This window comes from Bombina bombina, chromosome 7, assembly GCF_027579735.1.
Source record: "Bombina bombina isolate aBomBom1 chromosome 7, aBomBom1.pri, whole genome shotgun sequence".
In the NCBI taxonomy this organism is placed as follows: domain Eukaryota; kingdom Metazoa; phylum Chordata; class Amphibia; order Anura; family Bombinatoridae; genus Bombina; species Bombina bombina.
Window position 1 is genome coordinate 517,152,069 of NC_069505.1, and position 18,622 is coordinate 517,170,690.

The 18,622-nt window shown below is 43.3% G+C and overlaps 1 protein-coding gene across 1 annotated transcript in view; it reads right to left on the reverse strand.

The window, feature by feature from the left end:
- Nucleotides 1-915: 915 nt before the first annotated feature.
- Nucleotides 916-18,622, reverse strand: part of PLD3 (phospholipase D family member 3) — a 166,011-nt gene continuing 148,304 nt past the window's right edge. Inside the window, exon 12 of the mRNA XM_053721761.1 lies at nucleotides 916-1,825. Coding sequence (XP_053577736.1) covers nucleotides 1,635-1,825 — 191 coding nt within the window. The 3' untranslated portion in view covers nucleotides 916-1,634. The remainder of the gene's footprint in view (nucleotides 1,826-18,622) is intronic.

Genomic DNA, 18,622 nt, shown 5'->3' on the forward strand with positions numbered 1-18,622 from the left:
TAGATACAGATATTATAAACTCCTGTACAAAAATGACGGCATGTAGGAATGTCAGAGTTCCGAATGCTACAGAATGCTCTCCAGTCTTTACGAGGGAAGGGGGAAAAACAGATTTTTTTTTTAAAGAGTTACAAAGCGGACAGTAAACACCCTTGGAAATACAGGACATTTCCAGCTGTGTTGCTATGGAATAACATATCCCGCCAAGTATAAACATATTTAAAAAAAACGATTAAAGGGACATTAAACCCAAAAAATGTATTTCATTATTCAGATAGAGAATACAATTTTTAAAAAGTTTTCCCAATTAACTTATATTATCAAGTTTTTTTTTAATTATGTTATTCTTTGTTGAAGAGATACCTAGGTAGGTAGTGTGTACATGCTTAAAGCACTTACATGACAAGGAAATAGTACTGCCATCTAGTGCTACTGCTAATATAAAAAACTTGTTGCAAAACTGCTGCTATATAATGCTGCAGACACGTGCACACTCTTGAGCTTGCATTTCTGCTTTTGAAACAAGGATAACAAGAAAACAAAGAAAATTTGATAATAGAAGTAAAATTAGAAAGTTGTTTAAAATTTGATGTTCTATCTAAATCATGGAAGAAAAAAATTGGGTTTTATGTCCCTTTAACATCTTGTTTTGGTATAATGGGTTTCAATAGCTAAACCTCCTCCCACCATTCGCCTTAATAGGATGAGGCAATTCAGGCATGAGTCTGCAGCAGACAATACTAGCCACAGTCATAAGGTTAGTATAAAATGCAAGTTGTTATTGCTTAAGCCAATTGGAGAAACAAACCATAGGCAAGGGGGGTAAGCCTTGGAGAATTCAGTAGGGTGCATTTCCAGTTTCTCATCATTAGAAAATGTCATAATTTTCAGAGCAAAATGACACTAAAAGGGAGCAAAATAAATAGTATATTGCAAAGTTGTTTTACATACAATAATAAATAACGGTGTTTACTGTCCCTTAGATGTAAAAGAAAAGCAGGAAAATAAATAACGCATGCATGGTTTTCACTATGCATAAACAAACATTGTATGGAGATAAAACTATAATTTTATTGTCCCTTTAACTCTGCTCCCCATAAATATGAACGTTGTACAGCTCTACTGAAGTGAATTATCATTTTGTGTGATTGCATGAACAGTTAGGGGATCGCACTGTGCATTGACTTAGCTAGCTCAGCGCACTGCACATTTCACTACGTAATAATCCATGAAAAAAAAGGCTTTATTTTCAGGTTTGCCGCAGCAAATAAAATTTAAAGTGTTAGCTTCTACAATTTTGCTGGGCAAAAGTCAAAATGGAAACTTGAAAGGGATTAACCAGATAGTCATTATTTATTAGTAAAAAACCCCAAAAACCTAGTGGTGTATTGTACCATTATAGTGCAAAAAATGACCTAAATATTCAAAGTCATGGTTTGTAAATTTAACAGAACAGGGATTCAATGCAACTGGGTTAGGTATATTAATGCTGATCAGACTGAATTCCCACCATAACAATTTTAAATCTTAAATAGCAGCCAATGTGATTTGTTTTTAATCCCGGATAGGTGCATCTGTGTGGTGACCAGATTGAACCATAATATCAAGTAATATCTCTTGTGGTTATAAGCAATCTAAAAGTTGCATTGTTTCCATGATTTTAGGGTGTGAAGTGGTCGGCTGTAATTAGAGTTCCAGTCTCTATCAAACACAGCTCGCAGTTGATTTTGAATGTTGTCCGAGGTATTGGTGGAACTGGTCTGATTTACCACAATGGCGGCACCAGCTGTGCGGATAAAATAATCCCCAGCCCAGTTGGATGTACCTGGAAAAAAAAAAAAAAAAAAAAAATGTATGCTTACGTGATAAATTTATTTCTTGACACGGTGAGTCCACGGATCATCATCAATTACTGTTGGGAATATCACTCCTGGCCAGCAGGAGGAGGCAAAGAGCACCACAGTAAAACGGTTAAGTATATCTTCCCTACCCACAACCCACAGTTATTCGACCAAAGGAAAGGAGAGAAAGGAAGAAACACAAGGTGCAGAGGTGCCTGAGGTTAATATAAAAAAATAAAACTGTCTGAAAATTACAGGGCGGGCCATGGACTCACTTGTCAAGAAATAAAGAAAATTGATCAGGTAAGCATAAATTTGGTTTCTTTTTAATGACCACGGTGAGTCCACGGATCATCCTCAATTACTGTTGGGAATCAATACCCAATCTAGAGGAACAGAAGATAAGGGAGGGACCAAGACAGGAAACCTAAACGAAGGCACCACTGCTTCAAGAACCTTTCTCTCAAAAGAAGCCTCAGCCGAGGCAAAAGTATCGAATTTATACAATTTTGAAAAACTGTGAAAAGATGGCCAAGTTGCAGTCTTGCAAATCTGTTCCACAGAAGCTTAATTTTTCAAAGCCCAGAAAGAAGAGACAGCTGTCGCGGAATGAGCTGTGATTTTCTCAGGAGGTTGCTGTCCAGCAGTCCATATGCCAAACGAATAACACTCTTCAGCCAAAAAGGAAGCCAAGTAGCCGTAGCCTTCTGGACCCTTGCGCTTCCCAGAAAAACAAACAATGCAGACGACTGACAAAAGTCTTTAGTCGCCTGAAGATAGAACTTTAGAGCTTGCACAACATCTAGATTATGCAATAAACGTTCTTATGAGAAGAAGAATTAGGGCACAAAGAATGAACAATTTACCTGATTAATATTTTTAACTGAGACCACTTTAGGCAGGAAACCAAACTTCGTACAGTAGAACCCACCTTATCAGAATGAAAAATAAGATATGGAGATTCGCACTGGAGTGCCGAGAGTTCAGAACTCTTCGACACGAAGAAATTGCAACAAGAAAACAAAACTTTCCAAGATAACAACTTAAACGGAGCCTGTTGTAACACCTTAAGAACAAGATTAAGACTACAAGGCGGAGTAACTGACTTAAACACAGACTGAATTCTGCCAAGGCCTGACAAAACGATTGCACGTCTGGCACATTGCCAAACGCTTATGCAGCAAAATAGACAAAGCCAAAATCTGACCCTTCAGGGTACTGGCCGATAAACCCTTCTCCAGACCATCCTGGAGAAAAGACAGAATCCTGGAGTCCTGACTCTACTCCAAGAGTAACCCTTTGATTCACACCAATACAAATATTTACGCATTAATGTCTCGATGACCGCCTCCAGAAACTCACGCTTAGATAAAATTAAGCGTTCAATCTCCAATCAGTCAGCTTCAGAGAAACGAGATTTGGATGAAAGAAGGGCCCTTAAAGTAGAAGGTCCTTCTCAGAGGAAGTATCCAAGGTGGAAGAGATGACATTTCCACTAGGTCTGCATACCAGATCCTTCGAGGCCCACGCCTGTGCAATGAGAATCACCAATGCCCTCTCCTGTTTGATTTGAGCAATGACCCAGTGAAAGGAGAGCACACGGAGGAAACAGGTATGCTAGACCTGAACTTCCACAGGAACCACCAGAGCATCTATCAGTACAGCCTGCGGATATCCTTGACCTGTACCCTCGGAAGCTTGGCATTCTGTTGAGATGCCATGAGATCCAGCTCTGGCTGCCCCCATTTGAGGGTCAAGCTGGAAAACACTTTCGGATGGAGTTCCCACTCCCCGGGATGAAAAGTCTGTCGGCTCAGAAAAATCCGCTTCCCCAATTGTCCACTCCCTGGAATGTGGATAGCAGATAGAAACGCAGCTGTGGGTCTCCGCCCACTGAATAATTCTGGCCAACTCTTTCCAATGGCCAAGGAACTCCGAGTTCCTCCCTGGTGGCTGGATGTAAGCCACCGATGTTATGTTGTCCAACTGAAAACTGATAAACCAGTCTGAAGCTAACTGAGGCCAGTAGAACATTGAAGATCGCTCTCAGCTCTAGTATGTTTATGGGGAGATCTGATTCCTCCCGAGTCCAGAGACCCTGAGCTTTCGACCGAGCCCCCAGACTGCTCCCCAACCCAGCAGGCTGGCATCCGTGGTCAACAATTACCCAGGAAGGTCTTCGAAAGCAAGTTCCCTGGGAAAGGTGATCCTGAGACAACCCCACGGAAGCGATTACTCTTGTCGTCTGATCTAGATCTATTCGCGGAGACAGATCTGCATAGTCCCTTGTTCATTGCCTGAGCATGCATAACTGCAGAGGTTTGAGGTGGAACCGAGCAAAACCTGAATGATGTCCATGGCAGCTACCATCAGACCAATTATCTCCATACATTGAGCCACTGACCGCCGAAGAGAGGACTGAAGGGCAAGACAAGATCCGCAAATCTTTCTCTTTCTGACTTTCTGTCAGGAATATCTTTATTGATAGGGAGTCTATTATGGTCCCCCAAGAATATTACCCTTGTAGCCGGAATCAAGGAACTTTTTCCCAGATTCACCTTCCAACCGTGGGAGCGATGAAAAGACAACAAGATCTCCATGTGAGAGTTTGCTTGTTGAAAAGACGGCGCCCTGAACCAGAATGTCGTCCAGATATGGCGCCACTGCAACGCCCTGTGACCCTGATAACCACCAACAGAGCCCTTTGAAAACAAATTCTGGGAGCTGTGGCAAGGCCGAACGGAAGAGCCACAAACTGGAAGTGTTTGTCCAGAAAAGCAAATCTCAGAAACTTGTGATGGTCCTTGTGGATGGAAACATGCAGGTAGGCATCCTTTAGATCTATGGTTGTCATAAACTGACCCTCCCGAGCCAAAGGAAGAATGGAATGTATAGTTTCCATCTTGAAGGAGAAACTTGTTTAGACCATTTTAGGTCTAAAATTGGTCTGAAGGTTCCCTCTGTTCTTTGGACCACAAACAGATTAGAGTAGAATCCCTACCCTGTTCCAGTATTGGAACTGGAACTATTAATCCCAGGGCGGGACAAATCCTCGACACAATTTAAGAACGCCTCTCCTTTTATATGGTCTACAGCTAATCTTGAGAGAAGGAACCTGCCTCTGGGGGGGGAAAGGTCTTGAACTCTAGTTTGTATCCCTGGGATATGATCTTACAACGCCCAAGGATCCGGAACACATCCCGAATCCAAGCCTGAGCGTATAAAAGTCTGCCCCCTACATGATCCGTTCCCGGATCGGGGGCAGGCCCTTCATGCTGACTTTGAGTCATTTGCAGGCTTCTTAGATTGCTTTCCCTTGTTCGCAGGACTGACCTGGTCTTCCAGGAAGGTTTGGACTGTTCCTGCTTGGAAGGGGGGGGGGGGTAACTTCTGAAAACTTAGAAAGGAACAAAAATGACTCTGATGCCATTCTGTTTATTTCTCTTATCCTGAGGGAGAAAATGTCCTTTTCCCTCCTATATCATCTGAAATAATTCAGCTAAACCCAGGCCAAAACAAGGTCTTACCCTTGTAGGGAATCGCCAAAAGCTTAGATTAGATGAAACCGTCCGCAGACCATGGCTTCAACATAGAGCCCTGCGAGCTAGAACAGCAAAACCAGATATTTTTGCTCCCAACTTAATAACTTGCAAGGAAGCATCCAGTAATAAAGGAATTGGCTAACTTAAGAGCCATAATCCTGTCCTGAATCTCCTCAAGAGGAGTATCTGTCGCAATAGAATCAGACAATGCCATCAAACCCAGTAAGCTGCAGCGCTGGTGACGGTGGCAATATATACCGCAGGCTGCCATTGGAGACCCTGGTGAACATACATTTTCTTTAATAAGGCCTCCAACTTCTTATCCATTGGATCCTTAAAGGAACATACTATCCTCTATGGGAATAGTAGTCCTCTAAGCCAAGGTGGAAATCGCTCCTACCTTCAGGAACCGTCTGCCACGAGTCCTTGATGGACTCAGCTATTGGAAACATCTTCTGAAAATAGGAGATGGAGTAAAAACAGAATTTATGTTTACCTGATAAATTTCTTTCTCCTACGGTGTATCCGGTCCCGGCTTCATCCTTACTTGTGGGATATTCTCATTCCCTACAGGAAGTGGCAAAGAGAGCACACAGCAGAGCTGTACCATATAGCTCCCCCTCTGGCTCCGCCCCCAGTCATTCGACCGACAGTTAGGAGAAAAAGGAGAACCATAAGGGTGCAGTGGTGTACAAAAATAAAAATTTAAACCTGACAAAATGCCAGGGCGGGCCGTGGACCGGATACACCGTAGGAGAAAGAAATTTAATCAGGTAAACATAAATTCTGTTTTCTCCTACATTGGTGTATCCGGTCCACGGCTTCACTCACATACTTGTGGGAACCAATACCAAAGCTTTAGGACACAGGATGAAGGGATGGGAACAAGTCAGGTAACCTAAAGGGAAGGCACCACTGCTTGCAAAACCTTTCTCCCAAAAATAGCCTCCGAAGAAGCAAAAGTATCGGAATTTGTAAAATTTGGCAAATGTATGCAGTGAAGACCAAGTCGCTGCCTTTACAAATCTGTCAATAGAAGCTTCATTCTTGAAAAGCCCATGTGGAAGCCACAGCTCTAGTGGAATGAGCTGTAATTCATTCAGGAGGCTGCTGTCCAGCAGTCACATACTGCCAATCGGATGATGCTTTTAGCCAGAAGGAAAGAGGTAGCAGTCGCTTTCTGACCTTCCTCTCTTACCAGAATAGACAAAAAACAAGGACGATGTTTGTCTGAAATCTTAGTTGCTTTTAAATAGAATTTTAAAGCACGAACCACATCAAGATTGTGTACCAGCCGGTTCCTTCTTAGAAACTGGGTTAGGACACAGAGAAGTAACAACTATTTCCCCTGGTTAATATTCTTATTGGAAACCACTTTTGGGAAGGAAACCAGGTTTGGTACGCAAAACAACCTATCTGTATGGAACACCAGATAGGGTGAATTACACTGCAAAGCAGACAAACTCAGAAACTCTTTGAGCAGAAGATATAGCTACCAAAAAACAAAACTTTCCAAGATAATAACTTAATATCTATTGAATGTAAAGGTTCAAACGGAACCCCTTGAAGAACTGAAAGAACTAAATTGAGGACTCCATGGAGGAGCCACAGGTCTATAGACAGGCTTGATTCTGACTAAAGCCTGTGCAAACGCTTGAACGTCTGGTACTTCTGCCAGACGCTTGTGTAACAGGATAGACAGAGCAGATATCTATCCTTTTAAGGAACTAGCTTAGATGACAAACCTTTCTCAATCCTTCTTGGAGAAAAGACAATATCCTTGGAATCCTAATCTTATTCCATGAGTAACCCTTGGATTCGCACCAACAAAACTATTTCCGCCATATCTTATGGTAAATTTTTCCTGGTGGACAGGCTTTCTAACCATGGATCAGGGTATCTATACTGAATCCGAAAACCCTGTTCGAATGGACTTGAATTAGAAGGTCCTATCCTCAAGATAGCTTCCATGGCGGAACCGATGACATATTCACCATGTCTGCATACCAAGTCCTGCTTGTCACGCAGGAGCTATCAGAATTACCGAAGCCTTCTCCTGTTCGATTACTAGCCGGGGGAGAAGGGGAAACGGTGGAAAAGACATAACTAGGTTGAACGACCAAGGCGCTACTAAGGCAATCTACCAATGTCGCCTTGGGATCCTGGATCTGGACCCGTAACGTGGAACTTTGGAGTTCTGACGTGACGCCATCAGATCCAGATCTGGAATGCTAACTGGGCAAAAACCTCCGGGTGGAGTTCCCACTCACCCCGGATGGAAAGTCTGACGACTCAGATAATTCGCTTCCCAGTTGTCCACTCCTGGGATGTGAATTGCTGATAGATGGCAGGAATGATCCCTCTGCCCATTTGATGAATTTGGATACCTCCCTCATTGCCAGGGGAACTCTTTGTCCCCCCCTGATGATTGATGTAAGCTACAGTCGTCATGTTGTCCGACTGAAATCTGATGAATTGGTCTCCGCTAGTGAGGCCATGCCTGGAGCGCATTGAATATCGCTCTCAATTCCAAAAGGTTTATCGGGGAGAAGAGATTCTTCCCGAGACCATAGACCCTGAGCCTTCAGGGACTCCCAGACCGCGCCCCAGCCTAGGAGGCTGGCGTCTGTCGTGACAATGATCCACTCCGGTCTGCGGAAACTCATTCCCTGAGACAGGTGATCCAGAGACAACCACCAGAGGAGTGAGTCTCTGGTTTTCTGGTCCATTTGAATCTGGGGAGACAAATCTGCATAATCCCCATTCCACTGTTTGAGCATGCACAGTTGCAATGGTCTTAAATGATTTCGAGCAAATGGAACCACGTCCATTGCTGCGACCATGAGTCTATTAGCTCCATGCATTGAGCTATGGAGGGTTGAGGAATGGATTGAAGAACTCGACAAGTGTTCAGAAGTTTTAAACTTCCTGACCTCTGTCAGAAAGATCTTCATTTCTACTGAGTCTATTATTGTTCCCAGGAAGGGAACCCTTGTGAACGGGGACAGAGAACTTTTTTCTATGTTTCACCTTCCACCCGTGAGACCTTAGAAAGGACTTAGGACAATGTCTGAATGAGTCTTCACTTTGTGAAAGGACGACGCTTGTATTAAACATGTCGTCTAGGTAAGGTGCTACTGCAATGCCCTTGGCCTTAGCAACGCTAGAAGGGACCCTAGCACCCTTGTGAAAATTCTGGAGCAGTGGCCAATCCGAAAGGAAGAGCCACGAACTGATAATGCTTGTCCAGAGAGGCGAACCTCAGGAACTGAAGGTGATCTTTGTGGATCGGAACATGCAGATACGCATCCTTTAAGTCCACGGTAGTCATATATTGACCCTCCTGGAACATTCTTAAAATTGTTCGAATGGTTCCATTTTTAATTTTTCTAAAAAATTTTAAGTCCAGAATTGGCCTGAAAGTTCCTTCTTTTTTTGGGAACTACAAACAGGTTTGAGTAAAAACCCAGTCCTCGCTCTGCTGTCGGAACTGGGTGTATCACTCCCATTTTTAAAAGGTCCTGTACGCAAAGCGATAGAGCGGCTGTCTCCTTACATGTCTAAAGATAAGTGAGCCATGTGGAACCTTCCCCTTGGGGAAAGGTCTTTGAACTCTAGAAGGTACCCCTGAGAGACATTTCTAGTGCCAAGGGGTCCGGAACATCTCTTGCCCAAGCCTGAGCAAAGAGAGAAAGTCTGCCCCACTACTAGATCCGGTCCCGGATCGGGGGCTACCCTTTCATGCTTGTCTTGGCAGCAGCAGCAGGCTTCTTGGCCTGTTTACCCTTGTTCCAGTCCTGCAAAGGTTTCCATGTTGGCTTGGGCTGGTAAGCTTTACCCTCATTGCTTAGTAGCTGTAGAGGTTGAAGCAGGTCCGTTCCTGAAGTTGCGAAAGGAACGAAAATTGGCCTTGTTTTTTAGCCTTGAAGCTCTACCTTGTGGAAGGGCATGGCCCTTTCCCAGTGATATCTGAAATAATCTCTTTCAACTCTGGCCCGAATAGGGTCTTAACCCTTGAAAGGAATATTAAGCAATTTCGTTTTGGACGACACATAAGCCGACTATGATTATAGCCAAAGTGCTCTGCGCGCCACGATGGCAAAACCAGAATTTTTCGCCGCTAGTTTTAGCTACTTGCAAAGCGGCATCTGTGATGAAAGAATTAGCCAGCTTTAGGGCGTGAATTCTATCCATGACTTTGACATAAGCAGTCTCCTTCTGGAGCGAGTTTTCCAGTTCCTCAAACTAAAAGCCGCTGCAGTAGTTACAGGAATAATGCAGGAAATTGGTCGAAGAAGGAAACCTTGTAGAACAAATATTCCCCTTAGTAAACTTCTAATTTTTTGAAAGCGCAACTGTCTTCTAATGGTATAGTCGTGCGCTTAGTAGCGTTGAAACTGCATCCCTCTACCTTGGGGACCGTCTGCCACGCGTCCTTCTAGGGTCAACAATTGGGAACATTTTCTAAAATATAGGAGGGGGAACAAAAGGTACACCTGGCTTCTCCCACTCCTTAGACACAATATCCGCCATCTTAGGTATCTGAAACGCATCAGTGCTTACTGGGACCTCTAGGAACTTGTCCATTTTACACAATTTTTCTGAGATCCCCCAAGGATCCACAATCATCAAGTGCAGCTAGAACTTCCTTAAGTAGGGCGCGGAGGTGTTCTAGCTTAAATTTAAATGTTATAGTATCAGGCTCTGCCTGCTGAGAACTTTTCCTGTCAGAAATTTCTCCCTCAGACAGGCCCCTCCCTCACCGCCAAGTCAGATTGATGTGAGGGCACTACAGATAAATTATCCTCTGCGTCTGCTTGCTCATTGTCTGTGTTTAAAACTGAGCAATCACGCTTCCTAGGAAAAGCTGGCAGTTTGGATAAAAAATGCTAATTGTTGCATAGTAATCGCAATTGGTGCGCTAGATATACTGGGCATCGCCTGCGCGGGCATAGCTGGTGTTGACACAGAAGGAGACGAAAGCAAGCTATCTTCACTACCTTCAGCTAAAGAATCATCTTGGGCTATATTTTTAAGTGTGATTGTACTGTCCTTAAGCTGTTTGGACGCTATGGCACACTTCACACATAAATTTAATGGGGGAACCACCTTGGCCTTTGGACATACAGAACATAGGCTATCTGAAGATTCAGACATGTTTGACAGACTTAAACAGAACTACAATGCAATAAAAATTATTTTTGACAAAAACGTTACTGTCTCTTAAATAATAAAAGTGCACACATTATTATTGAAACATCAAAAACCATGAAAGAAACATCCGATTTTAATGAAATTTTCCCACCACAGAGCCTTAATGCTTTGAAAAAAGATTGCACACAAATTTTCAGACCAATTAACCCCTTAATGCCCAAACAGAGCTAATAACAGTTATTAACCAGTTAACACACTACAGTACTAGCCACAGCTTCTCCTGTAGCCATTTACCTTCCTTAGGGATTATTTTGGTAGGAAATAAGCCTCTCTGGAGTCTTTTGTGATGCCCCACATGAAGCTGCATGGATTGCCTAGGCAAAAACAACTGCACAATTTAGGCCTGAAAATGAGGCCTCCTCCCTCTTCATTCCAGAGTGGAGGGGCCTTTCTGACTAAATTTAGGTGTCTAAATAAGTGCCAGGCCGAAATTAAACCCCAAAAGTGTTTTAAACTCTGAAAAAACACCTTATTTATAGAGAAAAACATGCTAAAAAGCAATCGATTTTAAAACCCACAATAGTGTCAACCAGCATAGAGCCCTAAATATAAGCCATCATTTTATACAGAGTCTAAGAAAAAATGGCTTCCCTATCCCAGAGGGAATTTCTGACAGTCTTCTAGCATTACATGGTCTTGTTAGAAATATGACTGATCATACCTGATGCAGTTAAGCCTGCAAACTGTTCCCCCCAACTGATGTTCTCTGGTTTCAACAGTCCTGCGTGGGACAGCAATGGATTTTAGTTACTGGTGCTAAAATCATACTCCTCATTTTAACAGAAATTCATCTTCACTTTCTGTTGTAGAGTAAATAGTACAAACCGGCACTAATTTTAAAATAACAAACTCTTGATAGAAGAAATAAAAATCTACAACTAACACCACATACTCTTTACCACCCCCGTGGAGATGCTACTTGTTCAGAGCGGCAAAGAGAATGACTGGGGGGCGGAGCCAGAGGGGGAGCTATATGGACAGCTCTGCTGTGTGACTCTCTTAGCCACTTCCTGTATGGAATGAGATATCCCCCAAGTAAGGATGAAGCCGTGGACCGGATACACCAATGTAGGAGAAAGGGATACCAGGTCTCTCCCACTCTTGTGCAATAATCTCTGTTGCACGGTCTAGAAACAGGGATAACCTCCACCGCAGAGGGAACGTCAAAAGTATTTGTTCAGCTTACTGGACTTCTTAGGAATGACCACGACCCGTTCATGTCCAAGGTAGCCAAAACCTCCTTAAGAAGCATACGGAGGTGTTCTAGCTTAAATCTAAAGGATACCACTTCAGCATCAGAGGATGGACTTATACTATCTGAAATCTCACCCTCAGACACTACCGAAGTATCTTTGTCCTCAGACTTCTGAGACAAAATACCCTGGGTAGCCACAACCAGATCAGAAACCTTATTTACTGATTCCTTAAGTTTCCTTTTACGCCCCTTTTGTAACATGGGAAAAGCAGATAATGCGTCAGATACCACAGAGGATACCCGAGTATCAATGTCCTGCAAAGAAAAATCCTGCCAGATTGTGAGAGGAAATGCAGAGCACTGCCTGTGGAGATTGAACAGATTGGGACGCCTGAGGAGAAAGCTGCGGCATAACTACTTCAGAAGATATCTGGACAGCAACCGCCTTAGCTAATGGTGGCTCAAACTCAAACAAAATTTCTCTATAACTTAACGTTCTCTCTATACAAGAGGAACAAAAAGGAACTGGAGGTTCCACCTGAGAATCATAAACAAAGTTGACATGTAACAGACTAAGTCTTCTTGGTCCATTTTAATAAAAAAAAACGACAAGTGAAAAATAAAATTTTTATTCCTTTGCACTTAAAGAACAAAATTTATACTGCGCCTTTAACTATTATGGCCTTTATTTAACAGAAATTAGCCCTCAATTTATTCCCCAGGCACTGACAACTGAGGTGCCTACCTGTCCTGTAGCCTGAAGAGATATAGCCAACAATCCGAGCCGGACTCGCAAGGGCCGCACTGACAACGGAGCTGACAAGTGCGTCACTCTCAACAGCCAACAGAGCCCTGGAAAGCGCAATACCCCACCTCCTAAAAGGGATCCTCCCCTTTTAGTAACGAGCGGATCCGTCGGCATAACAGGGGAAAACAAGAATTTATGCTTACCCTGATAAATTACTTCTCCAACGTGTGTCCGGCTCCACAGCGTCCATCCTTAATTGTGGGATATTCTCTTCCCCCAACAGGAAATGGCCAAAGAGTCCCCAGCAAAGCTGGTCACATGATCCCTCCTAGGCTTCCCCCACCCCCAGTCATTCGACCGAGGACAGGAGGAAATATATATAGGAGAAACCTTATGATACCGTGGTGACTGAAGTTAGAGAAAATAATTCATCAGACCTGATTAAAAAACCAGGGCGCGGGCCGTGGACCCGGACACACACCGTTGGAGAAAGTAATTTATCAGGTAAGCATAAATCTGTTTTCTCCCAAACTTTGGTGGGCCCGGTCCCACGGCGTCATCCTTACTTGTGGGAACCAATACCAAAGCTTTAGGACACGGATGAAGGGAGGGAGCAAATCAGGTCACCCTAAACGGAAGGAACCACAGCTTGCAAAACCTTTCTCCCAAAAATAGCCTCCGAAGAAGCAAAAGTATCAAATTTGTAAAATTTGGCAAAAGTGTGCAGTGAAGACCAAGTCGCTGCCTTACATATCTGGTCAACAGAAGCCTCGTTCTTGAAGGCCCATGTGGAAGCCACAGCCCTAGTGGAGTGAGCTTGTGATTCTTTCAGGAGGCTGCCGTCCGGCAGTCTCATAAGCCAATCGGATGATGCTTTTAAGCCAAAAGGAAAGAGAGGTAGAAGTCGCTTTTTGACCTCTCCTTTTACCAGAATAAACAACAAACAAGGAAGATGTTTGTCTGAAATCTTTAGTAGCCTCTAAATAGAACTTTAGAGCACGGACAACGTCCAAATTGTGTAACAAACGTTCCTTCTTTGAAACTGGATTCGGACACAAAGAAGGTACAACTATCTCCTGGTTAATATTTTTGTTAGAAACAACTTTAGGAAGAAAACCAGGCCTTAGTACGCAAAACCACCTTATCTGCATGGAACACCAGATAAGGAGGAGAACACTGCAGAGCAGATAACTCTGCAACTCTTCTAGCAGAAGAAATTGCAACCAAAAACAAAACTTTCCAAGATAGTAACTTAATATCTATGGAATGTAAGGGTTCAAAACGGAACCCCTTGAAGAACTGAAAGAACTAGATTTAGACTCCAGGGAGGAGTCAAAGGTCTGCAAACAGGCTTGATCCTAACCAGAGCCTGAACAAATGCTTGAACATCTGGCACAGCTGCCAGTCTTTTTTTGTGTAGTAAGACAGATAAGCAGAGATCTGTCCCTTTAGGGAACTTGCAGATAATCCTTTCTCCAAACCTTCTTGAAGAAAGGAGAGAATCTTAGGAATTTTTATCTTATTCCATGGGAATCCTTTGGCTTCACACCAACAGATATATTTTTTCCATATTTTATGGTAAATTTTTCTAGTTACAGGTTTTCTGGCCTGAACCAGAGTATCTATCACCGAATCTGAAAACCCACGCTTTGATAGAATCAAGCGTTCAATCTCCAAGCCGTCAATTGGAGGGAGACCAGATTTGGGTGTTCGAATGGACCTTGAACAAGAAGGTCCTGGTCTCAAAGGTAGCATCCATGGTGGAGCCGATGACATATTCACCAGGTCTGCATACCAAGTCCTGCGTGGCCACGCAGGAGCTATCAAGATCACCGAGGCCCTCTCCTGATTGATCCTGGCTACCAGCCTGGGAATGAGAGGAAACGGTGGGAATACGTAAGCTAGGTTGAAAGTCCAAGGTGCTACTAGTGCATCTACTAGAGTCCCCTTGGGATCCCTGGATCTGGACCCGTAGCAAGGAACCTTGAAGTTCTGACGAGACGCCATCAGATCCATGTCTGGAATGCCCCATAATTGAGTTATTTGGGCAAAGATTTCCGGATGGAGTTCCCACTCCCCCGGATGAAATGTCTGACGACTCAGAAAATCCGCTTCCCAATTTTCCACTCCTGGGATGTGGATCGCAGACAAGTGGCAGGAGTGATCCTCCGCCCATTGAATTATTTTGGTCACTTCTTTCATCGCCAGGGAACTCTTTGTTCCCCCTTGATGATTGATATAGGCAACAGTCGTCATGGTTGTCTGATTGGAACCTATGAATTTGGCCTTTGCTAGTTGAGGCCAAGCTCTGAGAGCATTGAATATCGCTCTCAGTTCCAGATGTTTATCGGGAGAAGAGACTCTTCCCGAGACCATAGACCCTGAGCTTTCAGGGATTCCCAGACCGCACCCCAGCCCACTAGACTGGCGGTCGGTCGTGACAATGACCCACTCTGGCCTGCGGAAGCTCATTCCCTGGGACAGATGGTCCAGGGTCAGCCACCAACGGAGTGAATCTCTGGTCTTTTGATCTACTTGAATCATTGGAGACAAGTCTGTATAATCCCCATTCCACTGTTTGAGCATGCACAGTTGTAATGGTCTTAGATGAATTCGTGCAAAAGGAACTATGTCCATTGTTGCAACCATCAATCCTATTACTTCCATGCACTGCGCTATGGAAGGACGAGGAACAGAATGAAGCACTTGACAAGAGCTTAGAAGTTTTGATTTTCTGACCTCTGTCAGAAAATCCTCATTTCTAAGGAATCTATTATTGTTCCCAAGAAGGGAACTCTTGTTGACGGGGACAGAGAACTCTTTCTTTGTTCACCTTCCATCCGTGAGATGTGAGAAAGGCTAGAACGATGTCCGTATGAGCCTTTGCCTTTGACAGGGACGACGCTTGTATTAGAATGTCGTCCAAGTAAGGGTACTACTGCAATGCCCCTTGGTCTTAGAACCGCTAGAAGGGACCCTAGCACCTTTGTGAAAATCCTTGGAGCAGTGGCTAATCCGAATGGAAGAGCCACAAACTGGTAATGTTTGTCCAGAAAAGCGAACCTTAGGAACTGATGATGTTCCTTGTGGATAGGGATATGTAGGTACGCATCCTTTAGATCCACGGTAGTCATAAATTGACTTTCCTGGATGGTGGGTAGAATCGTTCGAATAGTTTCCATTTTGAACGATGGTACCCTGAGAAATTTGTTTAGGATCTTCAAATCCAAAATTGGTCTGAACGTTCCCTCTTTTTTGGGAACTACGAACAGATTGGAATAAAATCCCATTCCTTGTTCCTTTATTGGAACTGGGTGTATCACTCCCATCTTTAACAGGTCTTCTACACAATGTAAGAATGCCTGTCTCTTTATTTGGTTTGAGGATAAGTGAGACTTGTGGAACCTTCCCCTTGGGGGTAGTTCCTTGAATTCCAGAGATAACCTTGAGAAACTATTTCTAGCGCCCAAGGATCCTGAACATCTCTTGCCCAAGCCTGAGCAAAGAGAGAGAGTCTGCCCCCCACCAGATCCTGGTCCCCGGATCGGGGGCTACTCCTTCATGCTGTCTTGTTAGCAGTGGCAGGCTTCTTGGCCTGCTTAGCTTTGTTCCAGCCTTGCATTGGTTTCCAGGCTAGTTTGGGTTGTGAGGCATTACCTTCTTGCTTAGAGGATGCAGAATTAGAGGCTGGTCCATTTCTGCGAAAGGGACGAAAATTAGGCTTATTTTTAGCCTTAAAAGACCTATCCTGTGGAAGGGCGTGGCCCTTTCCCCCAGTGATGTCTGAAATAATCTCTTTCAAATCAGGTCCAAATAAAGTTTTACCTTTGAAAGGAATGTTAAGTAATTTTGTCTTGGATGACAACATCCGCTGACCAAGACTTTAGCCAAAGCGCTCTGCGCGCCACAATAGCAAACCCTGAATTTTTCGCCGCTAATTTTGCTAATTGCAAAGCGGCATCTAAAATAAAAGAGTTAGCCAATTTAAGTGCGTGAACTCTGTCCATAACCTCCTCATATGGAGTTTCTCTACTGAGCGACTTTTCTAGTTCCTCGAACCAGAACCACGCTGCCGTAGTGACAGGAACAATGCATGAAATTGGCTGTAGAAGGTAGCCTTGCTGTACAAAAATCTTTTTAAGCAAAACCTTCCAATTTTTTATCCATAGGATCTTTGAAAGCACAACTATCTTCGATAGGAATAGTAGTGCGTTTGTTTAGAGTAGAAACTGCCCCCTCGACCTTGGGGACTGTCTGCCATAAGTCCTTTCTGGGGTCGACCATAGGAAATAATTTCTTAAATATAGGGGGGAGGAACAAAAGGTATGCCGGGCTTTTCCCACTCTTTATTTACTATGTCCGCCACCCGCTTGGTATAGGAAAAGCGTTGGGGGGCACCGGAACCTCTAGGAACCTGTCCATCTTGCATAATTTCTCTGGATGACCAAATTGTCACAATCATCCAGAGTAGATAACACCTCCTTAAGCAGTGCGCGGAGATGTTCTAATTTAAATTTAAATGTCACAACATCAGGTTCAGCTTGATGAGAAATTTTTCCTGAATCTGAAATTTCTCCCTCAGACAAAACCTCCCTCATGGCCCCTTCAGATTGGTGTGAGGGTATGACAGAACAATTATCATCAGCGTCCTCTTGCTCTTCAGTGTTTAAAACAGAGCAATCGCGCTTTCTCTGATAAGTAGGCATTTTGGATAAAAGATTTGCTATGGAGTTATCCATTACAGCCGTTAATTGTTGCATGGTAATAAGTATTGGCGCACTAGATGTACTAGGGGCCTCCTGCATGGGCAAAACTGGTGTACACAATGTAGGAGATGATGTAGTATCATGTTTACTCCCCTCATTTGAGGAATCATCTTGGGCAATATCATTATTTGTGGCAGTACTGTCCTTACTTTGTTTGGACGCTATGGCACAATTATCACATAAATTTAAATGAGGAGACACATTGGCTTTCATACATATAAAACATAGCTTATCTGAAGGTATAGACATGTTAAACAGGCTTAAACTTGTCAACAATGCACAAAAAACGTTTTAAAATAAAACCGTTACTGTCACTTTAAATTTCAAACAGAAAACACTTTATTACTGAATATGTGAAAAAGTATGAAGGAATTGTTCAAAAATTACCAAAGTTTCACCACAGTGTCTTAAAGCCTTAAAAGTATTGCACACCAAATTTCAGAGCTTTAACCCTTAAAATAACGGAACCGGAGACGTTTTTCAATTTAACCCCTATACAGTCCCAGATACAGTCTTTGCTAAGACCCAACCAAGCCCTGAGGGGAATACGATACCAAATGACGCCTTCTAAAAGCTTTTTCAGAGATTCTTAGATCCACACACATGCATCTGCATGCCCTGTTCTCAAAAAACAACTGCGCATTAATGGCGCGAAAATGAGGCTCAGTCTATGACTAGAAAAGCCCCCTGACTGAAAAAGGTGACCAATACAGTGCCTGCCGTTTTATAAACGTTCCCCAAGATTATAAATGTCAATTGTTAGCCTAAATTTGAATAATATGCACAAATAAAGCAATCTATTTAGCCCATAATAAGCCCTTTATTCTGTTTGTTTTTGACTAAGAAAATGGCTTACCGGTCCCCATGAGGGGAAATGACAGCCTTCCAGCATTACACAGTCTTGTTAGAAATATGGCTAGTCATACCTTAAGCAGAAAAGTCTGCTAACTGTTTCCCCCAACTGAAGTTACTTCATCTCAACAGTCCTATGTGGAAACAGCAACCAATTTTAGTTACGGTCTGCTAAAATCATCTTCCTCTTACAAACAGAAATCTTCATCCTTTTCTGTTTCAGAGTAAATAGTACATACCAGCACTATTTTTAAAATAACAAACACTTGATAGAAGAATAAAAACTACATTTAAACACCAAAAAAACTCTTAACCATCTCCGTGGAGATGTTGCCTGTGCAACGGCAAAGAGAATGACTGGGGTGGGCGGAGCCTAGGAGGGATCATGTGACCAGCTTTGCTGGGACTCTCTGCCATTTCCTGTTGGGGAAGAGAATATCCCACAAGTAAGGATGACGCTGTGG